Genomic DNA, 18,650 nt, shown 5'->3' on the forward strand with positions numbered 1-18,650 from the left:
CTGGACCCCAGAGCTCTGGATTCAGAGCCCCGGCAACCCCGTGATGAGCCCTGCATCCCCCATGGCCACACTGCTCCCTCTCTGATGTCAGGCTAAGGGGAAGGAGGTGAAGCCCTTGGGTGTCATGAAAGAATGAGACAGGTGGGCGCCGCACAGTGTGACCACCTCTCAGACAGCACTGCTCCCCTCTCCGCTCACTGTGATGGGCTGCGTGTCCGCCACCAAACCAAGCCCCAGGTGCTGCCCTGGGGATGTGTGCAGTCTGAGGACAATTCTGGAAAATGGAAAAGACAAATTTTAAATATACTTCCCCTGACACTTCCCCTCCCAGCTCCCGGCTGCTCTTAGCCACTCAGACTATTAGAGTTTGCTGGGGATCTTCAGGTTGACCCTTCTGATTTCACAGCATGGGAAGGGGCCAGCCATGAGCCACCCAGTGCTCCCCTCATGCTCTGTGCCCCACCCTGTGCCATCTCAGGTGGGGATCAAACACAAAGGTGGTGGGGGTCAGACGCTGGAGCTCCGGTTCGGGGATGGCCCCTCGTGAGACAATGAGAGTGCTGTAACTGTTGAAAACACGGGCTAGAATCTGAGATAGAAACTGGTCCTGGAAAAGGCACAGGCTCCCCAGGAATGTGCTGGGGGTGAGGGGTGGTTCGAGGGCCCATGGGAACAATCTCTCAGCGTGCCACCTTTCTCCTGCATCAGTCCCTCCTGGTTGGAAAGCCCTGAGTACTGTGGGCGATTACGATCAGCTGCTCAGCAAACCGAGGCTCCCATCTTCTGTTTTCCCTGAGTTGTGGGTGAGGGATGGTCTCAACCAGCCCACCCTTTCTCTGTCCAGCTGCTGACAACAGCTGGGTGGGCTTCAGCTTTAGTAGAGGCCATACTTCATGCCCCCAGACTTCTATTTGTTCTCATTCTACTGCTACTTTTGCTACACAAAACTGCCTCCTTAGGCATCTGCCAGCTTCAGACACTCTCACCAAAAGAGCTGGGCTGATCCAACAGGCCCCTCCAAGGGAGAAGGAACAAGAAAAATAACACTGAGAAAGAACAGCTACCAAATTTTATGTGCCAGGCATACATCATTTTATTTTATTCTCACAACTCTTCTCTAAAATGAGTAGTAACCTATTTTAACATGAGGTCACAGAGGCTCAGAGACATTAAGTAACTTGCTCAAGGCCCAACAGCTTATAAGAGTGGATTCAAGACTCAAGCCCTCATCACTAGACTCTAAACTAGAGCACCTCCCTATTGCATCAGGAAGCCTTAGTCTGGAGAGCCAGGGAACACCCGGAGAGCACATCTAAGCACAGAGTGGAAGGGTGACGCAGCGGCCAACCTGGGCTCCTTTGGACAGTCTGCCTCTGATGCCATAATTGGCCGGGATCTCTCCAGCAGGAGAAGATATGTTTGCTGCTTCTTGGTCAGTCCGTGGGACCTGGACCAGTTGATGCTTCGCAGAAACCACAGCCTTTGTGATTTGAGTAATTGTCTTAGTAAACACAGGTGCTCTGTGCAGTCTCTTCCCACAAACATAATATTGATGCTCCTTCATCTTCTATCTGACTCTCAGGCCCTCAGGGAAGGGGAATGGATGGCTAGGCCGGCTCACCGCTCGTGGGTATCGGGAGAAAACCCTCTTATCCATGAAGAGCAACAAAGAAAAGATCGGAGTGTGCCATTTTGTTCTCTGAATCTAGGAGGGCTTCAAGTATTTTCCAACCCCTCCTCTTAACCTCAAAAAAAAAAAAAAATCCTGCTTAGAGGCAGAATTCACCTTGAAATTTCTCTTCCCCGTGAAGAGGGTCTCCTCTGGAATTTGTTCTGGACATCAGAGTCCTGCTGAAAGTTTCATGAATTCCCTTGGCATTTTGCATCCAAATAAAAGCAAAAAGGGCACCAGAACTCCTGACTCTCCAGAGTCCAGGCAGGCAGGCTGTTGGAAAGATTACTTGCATTTCTTGTGGAGATGTATTAGATCATTTATTTGCCGGAAGCTTTTCTGGGTGGTTAGCACAGTGAGTGAGTTTTTATTCCAAAATTAAACACTAAGCCTCAAAACAAATTTTCCCCCTACTGCAAACTAAAAATACTCCTCAGCAGTTGACTCATGTCCCCACTGCTGTTTGAGTAACTAGGTGGGTGTGAATCCTCCACCAGGGTGATGTCATTGTTCGCAGGACAATGAGCAGAGGACCCAAGAGGGGGCCTAGAGTCTGCCCCTTGCCAGGTGCGAGCCCAGCTCTCTGGAATGGGACCGCCCATCCAAAGGGCTCTCAGTTGCGTCGCAGGCCCACATGGCCTGACAGTGCAGGAAGCAGTTAGGGATGCCCCCCTGACTACAGAGACTACATTTCAGAAAAACAGAGAGAACAGGCTGCGGGGCCCAATCTTCTTTTGTCCCCGTTTGTGGCAAGGGGGTGATGGGGCAGTAGCAGCTCCTGGCCACCAGAGGGAGACAAGCAGAAGTCACCAGGATCCTATTGAAATGAACTTGTCACCTGGTTCCTTTTATTCAGGGTGAGTCCCTGTATATGTCGCACAATCCTATTTCACACCACTGTTAGGAAATCTGACTAGCGGAGTTTGACTAGATTTTAATGATATTTGCTGAGTCTAACGACAAGAGGTCATTTGAGGACAGTCTCACTCTCCCCTCGCCTGGGGTGTGAAGGAAAGGAACCTGCCCCTCCACCATCTGGATTTAGCACAAGCGTATCTGGCCCACTTTGGCTTTGCACACACAGTCCAGACGGAGCTCACACACGTCCCAGACGGTGCATCCGTGTGGATGCAGAAGGATTCCCCAGGCTTTCACATACATCCTAAGCAAAGAGTGACAGGATTAGCACAGAGCTCCGGGCTGCAGGGCGCTGCTGTCCGTGACAGAGCGGGGAGAGGACGCACAGAGGGGAGTTCATTGCCATCCCCAGGTTGGGTCCCCGACGGGCACACACTTTAGGGAATGCTTGTTGAAATGCTTGAAATGAAAGGTGCTTTAATGAATGCTTGTCGAGTATGGTTTGCAAGCAAGAAAGTTTGCAAGGCACACCGAGAGCCGGGCTCCTTCTCTGCTGCAAATCAGAAGGAGAGTGGTCAGCAGTTTATGCTTATGATACAGCATATGGAGCTAAGCAAGCCAATGGGCAGGTTTTGGTTGACATGACCCAGTGAGGGAGGAAGACAGATAATAAGGAACTTACCCTCACTCCCATGAACCTGTCCCTGAGAACGATCCATGAGAGCAAGAACACAAAAGCTTTGTTGCAGCAGAACAACACGGAGACATCCGTAGTGTTCACTTTCTTTATTGCATGTAAGTACAGGTAGTTTGTGAGTGTCCAAAGAACACCAAAGGGTGCTGCCTTGGTAAAAAACACCTTCAAAGTCAAGCCATTGTCTCCAAAAAATCGACAGCATTCCCTAAAACAAGGAAAGAGAGGCAGTGTTATTATATTCTTGGATTGAGACAGACCATTTTTTTCCTTATACCCATTTTTAAAGCGAATTAGGAATGGGGGAGTTGTTTATTCTTATTTTTTAATTATTTTTTTATGAACATCTATTAAATAGCTCTTTGATCTATTCCTTTAGTCCATTGAAGAAAATGTCCCACAGTGACCTGACATCATAGATTTATTCCTTCTGTTTGTACTATGTTTGGAACCAATGGTTCTAGACAGAAAGCAGTGTAGTGTTGGGATTGTCTGACCTGAAGAGGACCCAGTTCCATGGCGACTGACAGGAATTGTCGCTTTTTTGGTAAGGGAAGGAAGTCACTAGACCTCTGTTTTGGGCGGGGGGTGGGAGGGAAGCATACTTGAAGAGAACTCACTGAAACATATTTTTAAACAGTTTGCCTCCAGCTGGAATTGTCTTGTGATCAGGCAGGGGCAGTCAATTCTTGGGTGCATCTAATACGTTTTGGTTGTGATACAACTAGTGTTAATGCTCTGTTCATTTTCTCCATGAGGCTGTTTTTAGAATCTGTTTTTCCACCACAGGGAAGTTCATGTCTCCATGCCACCTGAGAAACTTAGCACATATCCAAGAGTTCAGCATCTGAACAGAGAGGAAACAGGTAGAGAAGGAATGTTTTCGATGCCATTCTGGACTCCAGGGGAAAGGACCACCAGTGTACGAAAAACCATTTCAGAAAAACAAAGCCACCCTTCTACTCACAGAAAGTAGCAGAAGAGACCAGGGGGTATTTAGAGTGGAGAGACTCCTGAAAAAAGTTTGGTCTACAGACAGTTACCTGCACTTCTGGGGAGCCAAGGTCATTGTTCTGCTGTCCTGACAGCCAGACTAGAAGATAGATGGGCAAGGAGTGCGGGTCCTATGGCTGCCAACATCCAGACTCACAACAGGGCCCAGTGCAGCTGATGCACCAGTGAGCGATGATGGGAGTCAGTGAAAGAAAAGATAAAACTAGAATAAGCCAAATACCCCAGTCTGGGAGAACAGATGTGGCCTCTGCCACTTAAGATTAAAATGCAGCAGGAAAGGAGAAAAATTAAAAACAAGAGTAGAAGGGCATTTGGAGTACTTTTAAAATGTAATTTAATTTGTTCTTATCATCAGTCAAACTGAAATCAACTTTTGTTCATTATCTGACTGTGGGATAGCCACAGGAGAAACAGGAAGTTCATTACCTTTCACTGAACTCAGAGTCCTATGTTGCTTTAAACCAGCACCAGAGAAAACATTTGAATCACTAAGTTTATGTATATGTAGGCAAAACTCTCATCTGATTGGCTGGTATTTCTCTTGCTGCACAATTTAAATACAATATTTTATATGGGGTTCTCTCAGGTGCCTGTTCATAGAACAATCTTCTCTCCCTCAAAGACAGTGAATGACCAGGGATGGCTTCCTTCATACTTGTGATTTTTAGAAGCTATAAAGTGGTGCCAGTCCTTTCAGCATGATCGACAGGAAATACAAATCTTTCCTGCCATTAATGTCAACCTATTTTACGTTTTTTAAAAAGTGGCTCCATACTCAGCACAGAGCCCAATGCAGGGATTGAACTCAGGACCCTGAGATTGAGATCTGAGCTGATAGCAAGAGCCAGACACCTAGTCCAGGTGCCCCCTAATGTCAACCTATTTTTACTCTACTTAGAGGTTACCCTTCTTAAGGGACCACAATGCAAATAGGATTTCCAAGTTCCCCAGAATATTAAAAAGAAATGATTCATACTGTGGCAGGGGCCATCCAAAGTCAATTGGGCAACCTTATGTCTTCTCTGAGAATCTACGTGTGATTCTTGCAAGGTGTGATGGTTGTAGAAGTGGTGAGGAAGAGAGATCCATCCTGGAGATGGAAATGGTAATATTTCTGGGCCCAGGAGAGCTCTGTTGGCCCTTTGTAGGCTCATGACAGAGGAGTACAGCTCAAGTGGGCAGATCTTGGTTCTAAGGAGACAAAGATGATTGGCCCCCGAGCCAGTAAGCCTAGCGTTGCTTTCAGACCAAAGACTGTACACTAATCTGTGTCAGCTGGGTTGCCCACATATACCCTTGATTGCAAGGGGGCCCAAGATAGATGATGAGCACAAATTCATTTCTTCCAGATACTTCTTCTTCTTATACAGAGAATAGAATATAATAGATACTCTCTTGACTGATTTCCATTTAAATGACACGACAGTTGAATGCCCTTCCTTCCTCGGCAGCTAAGTGCCCAAGGCTGGTAGATTACTCTTCAGCATGCCCAAGTCCTTTGGTTCCTACCAACTTAGCCATGTGTTTGGCCAAGTTTTAGATGTTGTTTGTTTCCAATCTTGCTTGTGCCAATTGTTCTTGGTTATTTCAATTGCATAATTTATTAAATATTTCCTAAACTAATGAAATATGAGTGAGAAAAGAAAGTTGTGTTTTTCCTATGAAATCTGAGCTGAGCATTTCAGGGAAGAGTCAATAAAAGTAAGTCACTAAAATATTGCCCTTGAATTAGATATGAATGAAACCCTGTGAAAGACTGGAAAAATTATAAAAATCTGTAAGTTCTACACATATTATTTGGCAAATACCTATGCTCTTGGTACTCTTTAAAGAACCCTGACTAGGGACACTTGGGTGGTTCAGTGCTTAAATGTCTGCCTTTGGCTCAGGTTGTGATCCTGGGGTCCTGAGATCGAGTCCCATATCAGGCTCCCTGCAGGGAGCCTGCTTCTCCTTCTGCCTATGTCTCTGCCTCTCTGTGTGTGTCTCTTATGAATAAATAAAATCTTTTTTTTTTTTTTTTAAAGAACACTCACTAGGATAGCCTGGTTTGGTGGATTTAGATGCCAATCATTTTTTTTCAAATCAGTAAGCACTTGTTTATCACTTGTTATATTCACAATTCTAGACAAGATACTATGGCTGATACAGAACAAGTAAACAGAGGATCCCTGGGTGGCTCAGTGGTTTAGCTTCTGCCTTCAGCCCAGGGCATGACCCTGGAGTCCTGGGATCGAGTCCCACACCAGGCTCCCTGCATGGAGCCTGCTTCTCCCTCTGTCTGTGCCTCTATTTCTCTCTCTCTCTCTTTCTCTGTGTCTCTCATGAATAAATAAATAAAATATTAAAAAATAACAAGTAAACATTCCCTGCTCTTGAGATTATAATGCGATTGAGGAGATACAACTGATTTCCTCAACAGAAAGCAGTGTAAGTTTAAATATAATCATATATTCATTCAATGGTGTAGAATGTAATAAAGCTATAGAATTCATGTTTAGTGGAGAGATTTGAACTGACTGGAGCAGGCCTCATACAAGATGTGGATTTTGAGCTGAACCTTCAAGGATAGGTAGGATTTATAGTTAGGATTGGCGGGGAGAGAATGTCCTTGGAGAAAGAAGAGAAGAAATGTACCAATGAAACAAGAATGAATGGTTATAAAAAAAGGAAATAATCTTAGAAATTAAATAAAGGAGGATAAGTAAAAGGAATTAAGTAGAAGAGTTGGAATATAAAGCCAAGATAATCTTCCATGAGAGAGAGGATCCCTGGGTGGCGCAGCGGTTTAGCGCCTGCCTTTGGCCCAGGGCGTGATCCTGGAGACCTGGGATCGAGTCCCACATCGGGCTCCCGGCGCATGGAGCCTGCTTCTCCCTCTGCCTATGTCTCTGCCTCTCTCTCTCTCTCTCTGTGTGACTATCATAAATAAATAAAAATTAAAAAAAAAAAATCTTCCATGAGAGAGAGAGACAGAGAGAGAGAATAAAATTAGAAGGCCAAGCCAGAAGGTCCAATGTTAAACTAAAAGAAGCTCTAGAAAATGGAGAAAGTGAAATGGAGAAAATTATAAGATGTAAATTGAGAGAGTTCTTTAGAAACGTAGGATATGAGTCTTTGTAACAAAAGGACCTACCAGGTATCAAGAAAAATGAATGAAGAAAGAACCAAAACAAGGCACATCCCTGTGACATGAAGGGATAAAAACAAAAATAAAAAGCTCCCAAGAGCTTTAAACCCAATAGGTTCAAGCGGTAGGGAATTGTGTAGCATCTGACATCTCAACAATGAAAACAGAAATGAAACAATAATGACCTTACCATTTATCAATGGATTTTTTTTTTTTTTTTTTTTTTTGCAAGCCAGGATTCTACAACCAGCCAACTATCAATTAAATGGGATGGAGAATAAAGATTTTCAGTTATGCAGAACTCGAAAACATGGACTCCTATGCCACTAGAGGACAGGCTGCACCAGAATAAGGGCATAAACCAAGAAAGAGGGAGGTATGGCAGCAGAAGGCACGGCTTCAACACAGCCAAGAGTCAAAGCTAGTGCCAGGGAGAGGCTCCATGGTAGACCACGCAGGTGTCTGGGAGTGGAGCCTCCAAGGAAGTCTTGTGATTACACCAGCATGTGGAGTATATTGATAGGTTTTTGAGATGGAAGAACATTCAGGAAAAAATAGCAATCATTAATGGAAATCAGGGCAAACAAGACAAAAGAGGCAAATGTTACTGGCAGGAGAAATGACAGGTTGCTTACAAAGGGAGACAGAGATGGTGAGCAATATTTGCATGATAATAATAGTGAAAACACTGTTAACCAAACATTGGGGTAGCATTACATCGGAAGAAACAGAGTCAGGGCAAGTGAGCATAGGATGGGACAGAAATCAATAGATGCCTACACTTAAGAAACATGGAGATGAGACTTTAATTTACATAAATTGGCATAAATATCACAAAAACTGGGAGTGGCTGAGAGTGAGCAGGTGTGAACAGGGGTTGCTGTTTTTCTTAAGATTCTTTTACTGCTATTTTGCATTTCCAAAGTATTTACATGTGTTAAATTGCTAGAAATAAAAAAATATTTAAAAACACAAGAGAGAGATCAAGTTGCTGTGGCTGAAGCTGAGTGCCCTGAGACAGTTCTGAGCAGTGCAGTTTGAAAACCAAAGATTTAGAGCCCTGCAAGTTACAGATAAAGATGCCACAGTCCAGACAGAACAAATGATGCTCTCAAGTTCAGACAGTGGTGGAACCAGACCTGTAGCCTGTGTTCACTCCCCAATGAACCCTCAATGATCCTCCCTCTCTTTTGAATCCTTTCCATCACCATTTAGATAGGTGTAAGCCTCACCAACCTTAAAATACACCCCAAAGTGAAAGCATCTTGTCAGCCCCGTCTTCCCTCATGCCATCTTTCAGAGCCAAGCTTTCTCAGAATGGTTGTCTGCACTCACGTCTGCCATGACTGCCTCTCATTCCTCTGCTTACTAACCCCGTGTCACTCGGACCTCTCACCCAAACCCTTAGACTGGTTACTAACAAGCTCTGCACTGCTAAATCCAGTAGGCACCTGCCAGTGTTCATTTTCTTTTGGAAGCCTCTAGTTGGCTATTCCTCCTCAAATATCCACCCTTCTTGGCTTCTAACTCAACGTACCCCTCTTGGTGTCCTCCAACCCCCCTACACACTTACAAGGCTTCCTTCAAAAGACTTCTTTAGTGTTTTCCTAGATTTCTCTTCTACTTCTTCCTCTCTTTATTCTGCAAGCAGTCACTGAGCAACCTCATCTACTATTCTGGTTTCAAAGCTCAACTGATGATTCTCTAGTTAAGACATCTCTTCTGTTGGATACCATCCTGCATCCTGGACATCCCAGACAACTCAAATTTGGCCTTCCCAAATGGATGCAATATCTTCCCCCTCAACCTTCAATTGCAACATGGTACTCATGATTCATATTTCTGCTCAGGCTGCATTCTTGGGAATCATTCTTAACTTCTTTTCCCTTTTCACATCTAATTCATCACTAAGGCATGTAGATTATTTCTCTTAAGTATCTCATTCTTATGGCCATTACGCTGGCCCATACCTCTTCTCCTCTCACTTGGACCGCTGCTGCTAAAACCTAATTGAGCTTTTCTCTCCACTGCTGTCTCTTCTTCAATCCAATCCATCACATTCTCCATGTTATAGACATAGAGATCCTCCTCTCCACTTACTTTCCCTTAGAATAATGGCCAAGCTCCCCACAAGGTGTGGCAGGTCCTTTCTGATCTAGCTTTACCCTTAGATTTATGTATCACCACTTCTCCATCCTTACTCTGAGTTTCCCTCAGCTTGAACTCATTTTAGTTCTGTGAATTTAGTGCTCTTTCTTCCTCTGCACCAGGTCTCAATGGGTTCTCTGTTTCCTTTTCCTGAAACATTCTTACTTTTCCCCTCTTTCTTTGGTTGGTTTCCTTCCATCCATTGGGTCCCAGTCCATATGCCCTCTTCAGTGAAGTGCCCCTGATACGTACTCCCCACATACCCGGTAATCCTTATCATACATACATGACCCTCTATTATAACTGCACTTTACTATAACTGGTTATTTAATCATCTGACTTCTTCTCTAAGGCATAACCACCATGTGATCATTATACTTTTGCTTCACCTAAGATATATCTTCATAGCCTAAGACGTAATGTATGTCAATAATTTTTTTTAACAGAATGAATGTGCTTATTCCTTTATGGAAGACCAGTGGTGTTCAAACAATGATGCATAGACCATTAGTCTTAGAAATTCCAAGGATCTTTTATTTTATTTTTTCCCCCAAGGATCTTTAAAAATATAGATTGCTTGGATTCAACCCTAGGTATACTTGATCAAATTGTCTAGTAAGGGGACAAGAATCCTATAGAGAATGGTGCAGTTTATAGAAGGGGTACATTCTTGACAACATTCCATTTCTAAATCACAATTTAGAAATCTTGATTAGTTTTCCCATAGTATACTGTCTTTCTGTTTGCCAGCTAATGTTAACATTGCCACCTGGCATTTCTAGTTCCCTTGGGCTCCCAGAGTTGATATTGTGATTCTTGTTTAACTTTTAAAATCTTGAGGGATCCACATTATTTGAATTTTTTTGCATAAATGAAACATGACTCATCCTTATATTTTGTACTTGTGAATTTGCATTAAAATGAGACTGCACTGTATTTTTTAAAACTTCCAAATGATTCTCATGTACACCTAAGTTTGGACTCAAAAAATCATGCTGCCTATGTCTCTCTGTTTTCTTTCTTTAAAATTTTTTTAAATTGTAGTAAAATCTACATAACATAAAATTTCCTAGCACTATTTGTTGAAAAGACAGTCTTTTTCCCATTGAATAATCTTAGCATCCTTGCCAAAAATTGTTTGACCATATACGTCCGTTTATTTCTGGGTTCTCTATTCTATTCCATTGATTTATAAAACTGTCTTTATGCCAGTATCATACTTCATGTCAGTTTTGAGTACCATAGCTTTACAATAGGTTTTGAAATCAAGAAATGTGAAACCTCTAATTTTGTTTTTATTTTTCATCATTATTGAATCATCATTATATTTCATCATTATTTCAATCATTATTTTGGCTATTTGGAATTCCTCGACATTCTATATGAATTTTAGGATGGATTATTCTATTTTGAAAAAAATGCTCCTGGATTTTTGATAGAGATTGTGTTAAATCTGTAGATCACTTTAGGTACTGCTGTCTTATCAATATTAAGTTTTCCAATCAATGACTACTAAATGTCTTTCCATTTGTTTTGGCTCTTCTTAATTTCTCTCAGGAACATCTGTGTGGTTTTCAAAAACACATCTTTCACTTCCTTGGTTAAGTTTGCTTTTAAGTATTTTATCCTTTTTGATGATATTACAAATGTAATTGTTTTCTTGTCTTTCACTTTTAGAAATAAATTTAAAAATTGAAATATAAAATATATTTCTTTAAGTTCACAAGGTTTAAGGTATGCAGTCTGATTAATTTTTATAAAGAGAAATTATACATGTAACACCATCTCTACCAAGATATAGAATATGCCAGCACTCCATAAACTTCCCCTGTGCCCTCTCTTAGTCATTACCTGCCCTTCTAAGTATAATAATTATGGAGAGTTATGTTTCAATAGTTTATTTTTCTTTTATGAAGATAGAACCACACATTATTTACTTTTTTATGTTTTATTTCTTTTACTCAATATGATGTCTGAGACATTTTAGCTGTAGGTAGCAGCAATTCACTTGCTTTATAGTGTCTAACTCTATGAATTTACCATAATTTACCTATTTTTCAGTTGATAAGTATTGAATAGTTTTATGAATTTATATAGTCATTACCTATTTATATTTTACCACATACTTGCTCTTCCTAAAGTTTATCATTCTTTTCTGAATTGTACTTCCATCTTTTTTTTTTTTTTTAATTTTTATTTTACTTTATTTTATTTATGATAGTCACAGAGAGAGAGAGAGAGGCAGAGACACAGGCAGAGGGAGGAGAAGCAGGCTCCATGCACCGGGAGCCCGACGTGGGATTCGATCCCGGGTCTCCAGGATCGCGCCCTGGGCCAAAGGCAGGCGCCAAACCGCTGCGCCACCCAGGGATCCCTGTACTTCCATCTGATATGATTCCTTTTGCCTGAAGAGTCCCTTTAAGTGTTTCTTCTCCTACTGGTCTGTAGGAAAATATCTCTTTTGCCTTCACTTTTTAAAGGCTATTTTTGCTGGATTTAGAACTTGAGATGGGCACTTATGTTCATTCTTGCTTTTGAAGAAATAATTCCATTGTCTTTTGGCTTTCAGTTTTTCTGTTAAGAAATCAATTGTTAATTTGTCAAGTCTTTTGCTTTTTTGATAATAATGTCTCAGTTTTCCTAGTTTCTTTGAAGATTTTTTATGTACCTTAGTTTTCAACAGACTTGCCACGATGTTCATAGGTGTAGTTTCTTGTATTTTATTATTATTATTATTATTATTATTATTATTATTATTATTATTATTATTGGTTTGGGATTTATACACTTTAAATCTGTGGCTTGATGTAATTCATCAGTTTTGGAAAATTCTTGGCCAGTATTCCCCTCTGTTCCTGGGCTTCCAATTATACACATACCAGACCTTTCTACTATTCCCTATATCTATCTTACACTTCTTTTGTATTTTCCACCCCCCCTTTTTCTTTTTTTTTTTAATTTTTTATTTATTTGAGACAGAGAGAGAGAAAGAACATGAGTTGGGGGAGAGGCCTCCCTAGACTGTTCCATAAAATAGTAACATCACTACCTCTACCACCCCTCATTTCTTTATCACTTGAACTCACATTCTGTGACATATTATATGTTCATATTTTTTACTGTTTTTATTTTTCTAGAAAAATATGAGTACCATGATGGCAGAGACTTTGTTTTACTTACTGCTGAATCCCCAGAGTCTAGAACAATGCCCAGTGCATCATAAATATTCTATAAATTGCTTGTGAACAAAGTGAATTCCTGTTTCCACACTTGATGGCTGAATTAGAATTTGAGGGCATAAGGCCAGAAATATGCACTTTTACCAGCTATCTCAAATGTATGTACTCCAAATTCTCCAATGTAATTCATATCCAAAAAATTAGTTTTAAAAGGTAAAAAAATTTCAAATGTAAGCCAATCAAACCTATTGATACCTCCATCTTTAGTTTCAAGTGTCATCCTATTCCTGGCTTTGCCAGGAACAGTGGTATTCTCAGAGAATTAATATAAAGAAATGTAAAAGGGGTTCCAAATTCTGTGCATGTATATTTATGTGTGTGTTACTTTCTTGATGTATGGGTCTTTGTCTTGCTCATTGTATTAAAATATTTAAAATGAAAGCAGGGGAAGAAAAGACAATTTCTTGAAGGAAATCTTTATAGAAACAGCTATGGCTTAAATATGACATAGCTAATGCCATCTTTAAGCCAGGTGACTATAGATTATCAAAGATAGAACCTTCTTTCTCTCTCTCTTTCTTTCTTTCTTTCTTTCTTTCTTTCTTTCTTTCTTTCTTTCTTTCTTTCTTTCTTTCTTTCTTTCTTCTTTCATTTGAGAGAATCCTGAGCAGGCTTCACACCCAGATCGATGCTCCCATCTCACGACCCTAGATCATGACCTGAGCCAAAAACAAGATGATCTGAGCCAAAATCAAGAGTCAGACGCTTAACTGACTGAGCCACTCATGTGGCTCTTTAAATTGGAGCCCAGGTTATTTAATATCTTGTCACTTTCAGGACTTGATTATTTGATCTACTTAAAGATATTGTGCGATTTGGTGTTTTATTTTCATGTTATGTTATGAAGAAAAAATCTAGAATGACTGATTTCTAAAGTAGAGGATTTCTGAAGTAGAGGATTCTGCTACCATTTATGAAAGTGGAAATGGAAATATATATTTTCCAAATGCAGTCTCTAAAGAAAGTAGGTGGGGTGGGGTTAAGAAAGAGGGAACATCACTTCTGCAGATGCTAAGGCACTCCAGGCAACTCAATGCTGAGGTGAGAAATCAGACTCTTCACTTTGTTCACATGCAAAAACTATCTCCAAATACAAACCATTAGGATAGTACTTGCTGAAAGACAACATGACCATGATCTCAAATTCTAGAAAAATAACAAGAAAAAAAAATGTGAGGCAAACACGTGGGCTACTTTTATGTCAGCAGAGGCAGGAGCAACCCAAGAAGTTTGGTACAAACTCATGTCAACAGAGGCAGGTACAACCCAAGAAGATGGCTCTGGGAGATATGGAAAGTCCCTGTGGCATGCAGACTCATACATTTTGTAAGGACCTCTGGATCAGAAACAAGTTAATGCTAGTTTCTAAAGGGCCCACTGTTAAAACCATGGCAATTTAAAATGTCTGGGAGGACATGCAGGACAGGCCTGTTGACACCAGGCAGATATCCACTGAACACAACATGGTACCAGGAAGATGTGATTCAGTGCCAGGGCAGGAAGCTCAGGACATAGCTTAAATCTTTAGGGAACAAATGCAGTCTTGAGCATTGGATAGGAAAACTACTGATTGTCTTCTGGATCTCTCTGTATTGAGCAACTCTGGCCTGCCTTTGTATCTATGGCTCAAATCTCTGTACTAGGTTCTTTCTGTCAAGCTCATTGAGAATAATAATTCCATTAGCCCAAGTTTTTGACCCCCATCATCTCTGTTCCTGGCTTGTACTGAAATAAACTTGCATTAATGTTACTATATATTGGTGGTGATACAATATATTATCCAATTCCAGGGACACACACATACATAGTAGGAGATCGAAAATATATAGATTTACATAAAAAGATAGAAAAAGAGACTGATGGAATAATGTACAAAATAAAAAAAATTAAACTAAATTACTAATTTGGGCTTCCCTTGGGTCACAAATATAAACTATATTTACCAAAAATAACGTTTGGAAATAATAACACAGCAAAATTGGAACCATTATTCCAGTTATACATTTTTTCTACTTCCTTTGCAAGGCCTTAAGGAATATGGTCAGTGGAGATAAAATGTCACTTCAATATATTTGATATGTAAAAGGCAGTTCACCGTGTGGGTTCTGGCACATTAAAAAGAATAAAGAAATGGAAGAATTAAAAGCAAGCAGCTAAACAAGGAATAAAAAGCTAGAAAACTGTGATAAGGAAGAAATGAAAATAGATTCTGAAAAATAAAAAATAGTAAATCAATAGAGCAGTAGTTGGGATAGGCAGGGGGTAGACGGGGATGTAGAGATGCAGGATAAATTCCCAAAGTATTATTCAGCAATGAGCTGAGATGGTGTTTGGAAACCAAAGGGCAAGGAAACTAGCTTCTTGGAACAGAACTGCCTTTCTACCATAGCCTCTCAAAGAGCTTTGGGAAATGCCATAATCCCTAGGCATGTGGTGGATGGGATGGACACATACCCCTGTGGACAGAAGCTAGCTTTCCTGTTACACTGGAAGAGGACCTGCGGCATAGCCTGCCTTTAGCAGATGAACAAAAGACTACCTACGTAATTCATATGTGAACAGAGGCATCCCAGAAGAAGCCAAGTAGGTGGGGCAGGCTCATAAGAACTAAGAAATTTGACACCTACTCACTTTGTGACTGGTCTGAAAGGCAATATGCTGACTGTAGCCTATTTACATATCAGATTGATCAAGATTTTAGAAAATAAAAATTTTATTTCGTCTGGAATTCCAAAAAGCACTTCACCCTAGAAGTACTCTAAGTACAGTCCTTGAGCTAAGCCATGGTCATTCATTCAAAGTGCAAACCAGCAGATCAGTGCATTCCTAGGAAAGCATGGACAGGATCTCACTTTCTAGTCCATTACCAGCATTCACTTTTAACAAAAAGATTAATCCAAAACAGGTGCTGAAGCATCTGCACTATGAATGCATTTAAAGGTGATGTCAGCCATAGCTCGCAAGCTTCACTCAGGAGACAGGAAAGCAACAAGGGTGAAGCCAGGAGGAAGCTCTGCCCATCTTCCCGAGCTTGGGTGTGCTGCCCTTTTGTGGGAGTAGAGGACTGTTGAGGGAGGCTAGGAGTGCCTTAAATCAAAGATGTATTTTGTTTCTCTAAGGTAGGACTTTTTGCCTGGAAGTTACTTCTTTTAGCCAAAATGAGGTTTGTGAGGGGAAAAAACTTCATTACTGAAGAAGAAAAAAAAGAGCTAATTAGGTTTGCAGCAAGCCAGGCCCTCAAACAGAAGAGTCTCTCATGGAGACATTTATAGACAGAGGCTGGAACCTCATACAAAAGCCAGAAGAGGTGAGAGGATACAATCACAGAACAGGAAAACTGCATTCCAACACTGACGTCATCCCAGGGATTGGAAAAGCCAATGAGCAACCTGGTCATGGGTTGTGGTCAGAGCTAAATTAGATCTAGGGTCTGATTGTAATGATTGCTTTGCCTTAGTTACCATTCTCAAACTTCTTTTATATGCTAAAAAAGAAAAGAAAGAAAAGAAAAGAAAAGAAAAGAAAAAAAAAGAAAAGAAAAACAACAACTTGGATTACAAATTAACCAAAATTAACCGAAAATTAACTATCTCCTGCTCCTAGCCCTCAATCTCCAGATCTGCTCAGAGTCACCACCATGACAGGTTTTTGCCTTCTGAGAAGAGCCTATTCAGAGTCAAACATAAGTGAATACTTTTGTTTTACCACACAGATATTTATATATAATTCAATTATAGAGTAAAGTAATAAACTTACCCATAGTGTGATTAAAGATGTAAAATAATTCCTTTACCTTTAAAGAATCAGGATGAATGGATAGAGGCATTGGGGGACAGCCTGTGCCTATGGGTGTCCCTGCTCTATCTGGTGAAGAGGAAGGAGAAATAAAAGCAAATATTTAAATAAAAGAAGATCCAAGTTCAGGGCCAACAGGAGGCTGCACTTTAATTTCAAGAAATGATCCAGCTGGATTCCTCTTCTCTACAATGCGCTTTTAAAAATACTAACTTTGTGGAACATTTTGTTTGCTTTCTTAAAGCAATTTTTTTAAAACAAAGAACAATATAAAAGAAAAATATGAAAGGAGAAAAGAAATGTTACTCATGATGAAATCATTTCAACTCAGTTGTGATTTTGACATATTTCCTTCAGGTCTTTCCCCCACATTGAGCATTATGCACAGGCAAGGCTGTGTCTTGCTTCTTAACTGACAACTCCTCCTAAGAATGTTCCCTTGGGCTCACATGGTTTTCTACTTACTGGATTTGTTTTTGTGTAAAACTAGGATTGGTGACCTTCTGATTGATACCTGCATAGATATTCTCGTGATATTCTTCAAAGAATTCGGGCTGGTGAATATAGTGTGATTGTCTCACTATACAGTTGGATACTATGTTACTCCCAATTTTTTTATTATAATAAAAAAGGTGAAAAATATCTTCATGCTTCTAGTTTTCTACAAATTTTAGAATTTTTCCTGAAGAATAATTGTATTCATAATAGAGTATTAGGGGGAGTTACAGATGACTCAAGTGTTTATAAAGTTCCCAACCACCTCACATGATTAGGCACATCTGTATGATAAAGAAAATACATGCCATGGAATGAGGTTCCAGACCCCATTAGTGTGCTTGAATGATCACTTTTTATTTAAGAGGTAGTTCCCCAGACTTCAGCATCTACTGCAGGATTTTATTGGAAATAGACGGCAGAATGGCCTAGCAGCAGAGCACATTTATATAACCTGGGGCACTTGATATCTTCATCCAGTATCAAGAAGCAGATTGTAAGGTAGTCATAAAAGATATCCATTCCAGGGGCACCTGGGTGGCTTTGGTTGAGCATCTGCCTTTGGCTCAGGTCGTGATCCCAAGCTCCTAGGATCGAGTCCCACATCGAGCTCCCTGCATGGAGTCTGCTTCTCCCTCTGCCTGTGTCTCTGCCTCTTTCTCTCTGTGCCTCTCATGAATACATAAACCAAATCTTTTAAAAAAGATATTTATTCCAGCATTAGCGAGAAAGTTGGACTCTGTGAAATTGAATGCTTTTCAACCTTGAGATTCTGAGATTAGAAAATAAAATCTAATAGACAAAACTTAGAGTGGCTTCCAGCTATAAGTAGTGAACTGTTGGGTAAATGTTTATTTCCTCTTTTTTTTTTTTCCCTGCATTTATTTAGAGCTTTAAGGTAACAGAAGCAGCAGAGACCAATTACCAAAGTTGTGAATCAGGCTTTTGTTTATTTTGAAAATGTTAAGATATCTTTTGGGGAATTTTGAGTAGAATCCTCTTCCAATGTAAGCCACTACTACTCATAAGTAAGTGAAATTGTGTTTGCATTCTACATGAGTATGTTTCAATGTTACATATCTTCCCTTCTGTAGCAGATCTGGGCTTCTGCCAAAGTATCCTTGTATATTAGAATCAAGTTGTAAGCACTTGCTTAAACAATCAAAAAGATTAATGTTTACAGCACAACTAGAAACAAAATACTGAATCATTTTATTAAGCTTGATTTCTTACATTACACGTAGGTTTCCTAAGCAACTAGCAGTTTTGCTACCAGTGAGTCCAGAAGTTTGTATCATGCGTCCATAGAGTTATCTATCCATCTATCTTTCTATGTATCATCCATCTATCATCTGTTTAATCTATTTATCTTATTATTGGTCAGTTCTAAAAACACATGCCTGAGACACACAGAGGCAGAAAAAGTCAGTCTTCCATGATGCTAGTGACAATGTCCTTTTGGGAAAGGGATCCAAGATAAATAGAGGGCCTTCACAGCATACGAAGAATTTTGGTCTCCGGATTTCCCTCTAGGAATGGTGTAGCTTTAAGCACATCTTAGAGAGGGAATATTCAAAAATCACAGATTGCATACATGTCCCACTA

The 18,650-nt window shown here is 40.5% G+C and overlaps 1 protein-coding gene across 5 annotated transcripts in view; it reads right to left on the reverse strand.

Annotated features, from left to right (window-relative positions):
* The window catches only part of SLC35F3 (solute carrier family 35 member F3), a 442,027-nt gene that overhangs the window by 66,357 nt on the left and 357,020 nt on the right, over nucleotides 1-18,650 (reverse strand). For all 5 annotated transcript variants that reach the window (XM_072755953.1, XM_072755952.1, XM_026008706.2 and 2 more), the window contains one exon: nucleotides 3,213-3,432. In XM_072755953.1, coding sequence (XP_072612054.1) covers nucleotides 3,213-3,432 — 220 coding nt within the window. The remainder of the gene's footprint in view (nucleotides 1-3,212; nucleotides 3,433-18,650) is intronic.

Source organism: Vulpes vulpes, chromosome 4 (genome assembly GCF_048418805.1).
Source record: "Vulpes vulpes isolate BD-2025 chromosome 4, VulVul3, whole genome shotgun sequence".
In the NCBI taxonomy this organism is placed as follows: Eukaryota; Metazoa; Chordata; class Mammalia; order Carnivora; family Canidae; genus Vulpes; species Vulpes vulpes.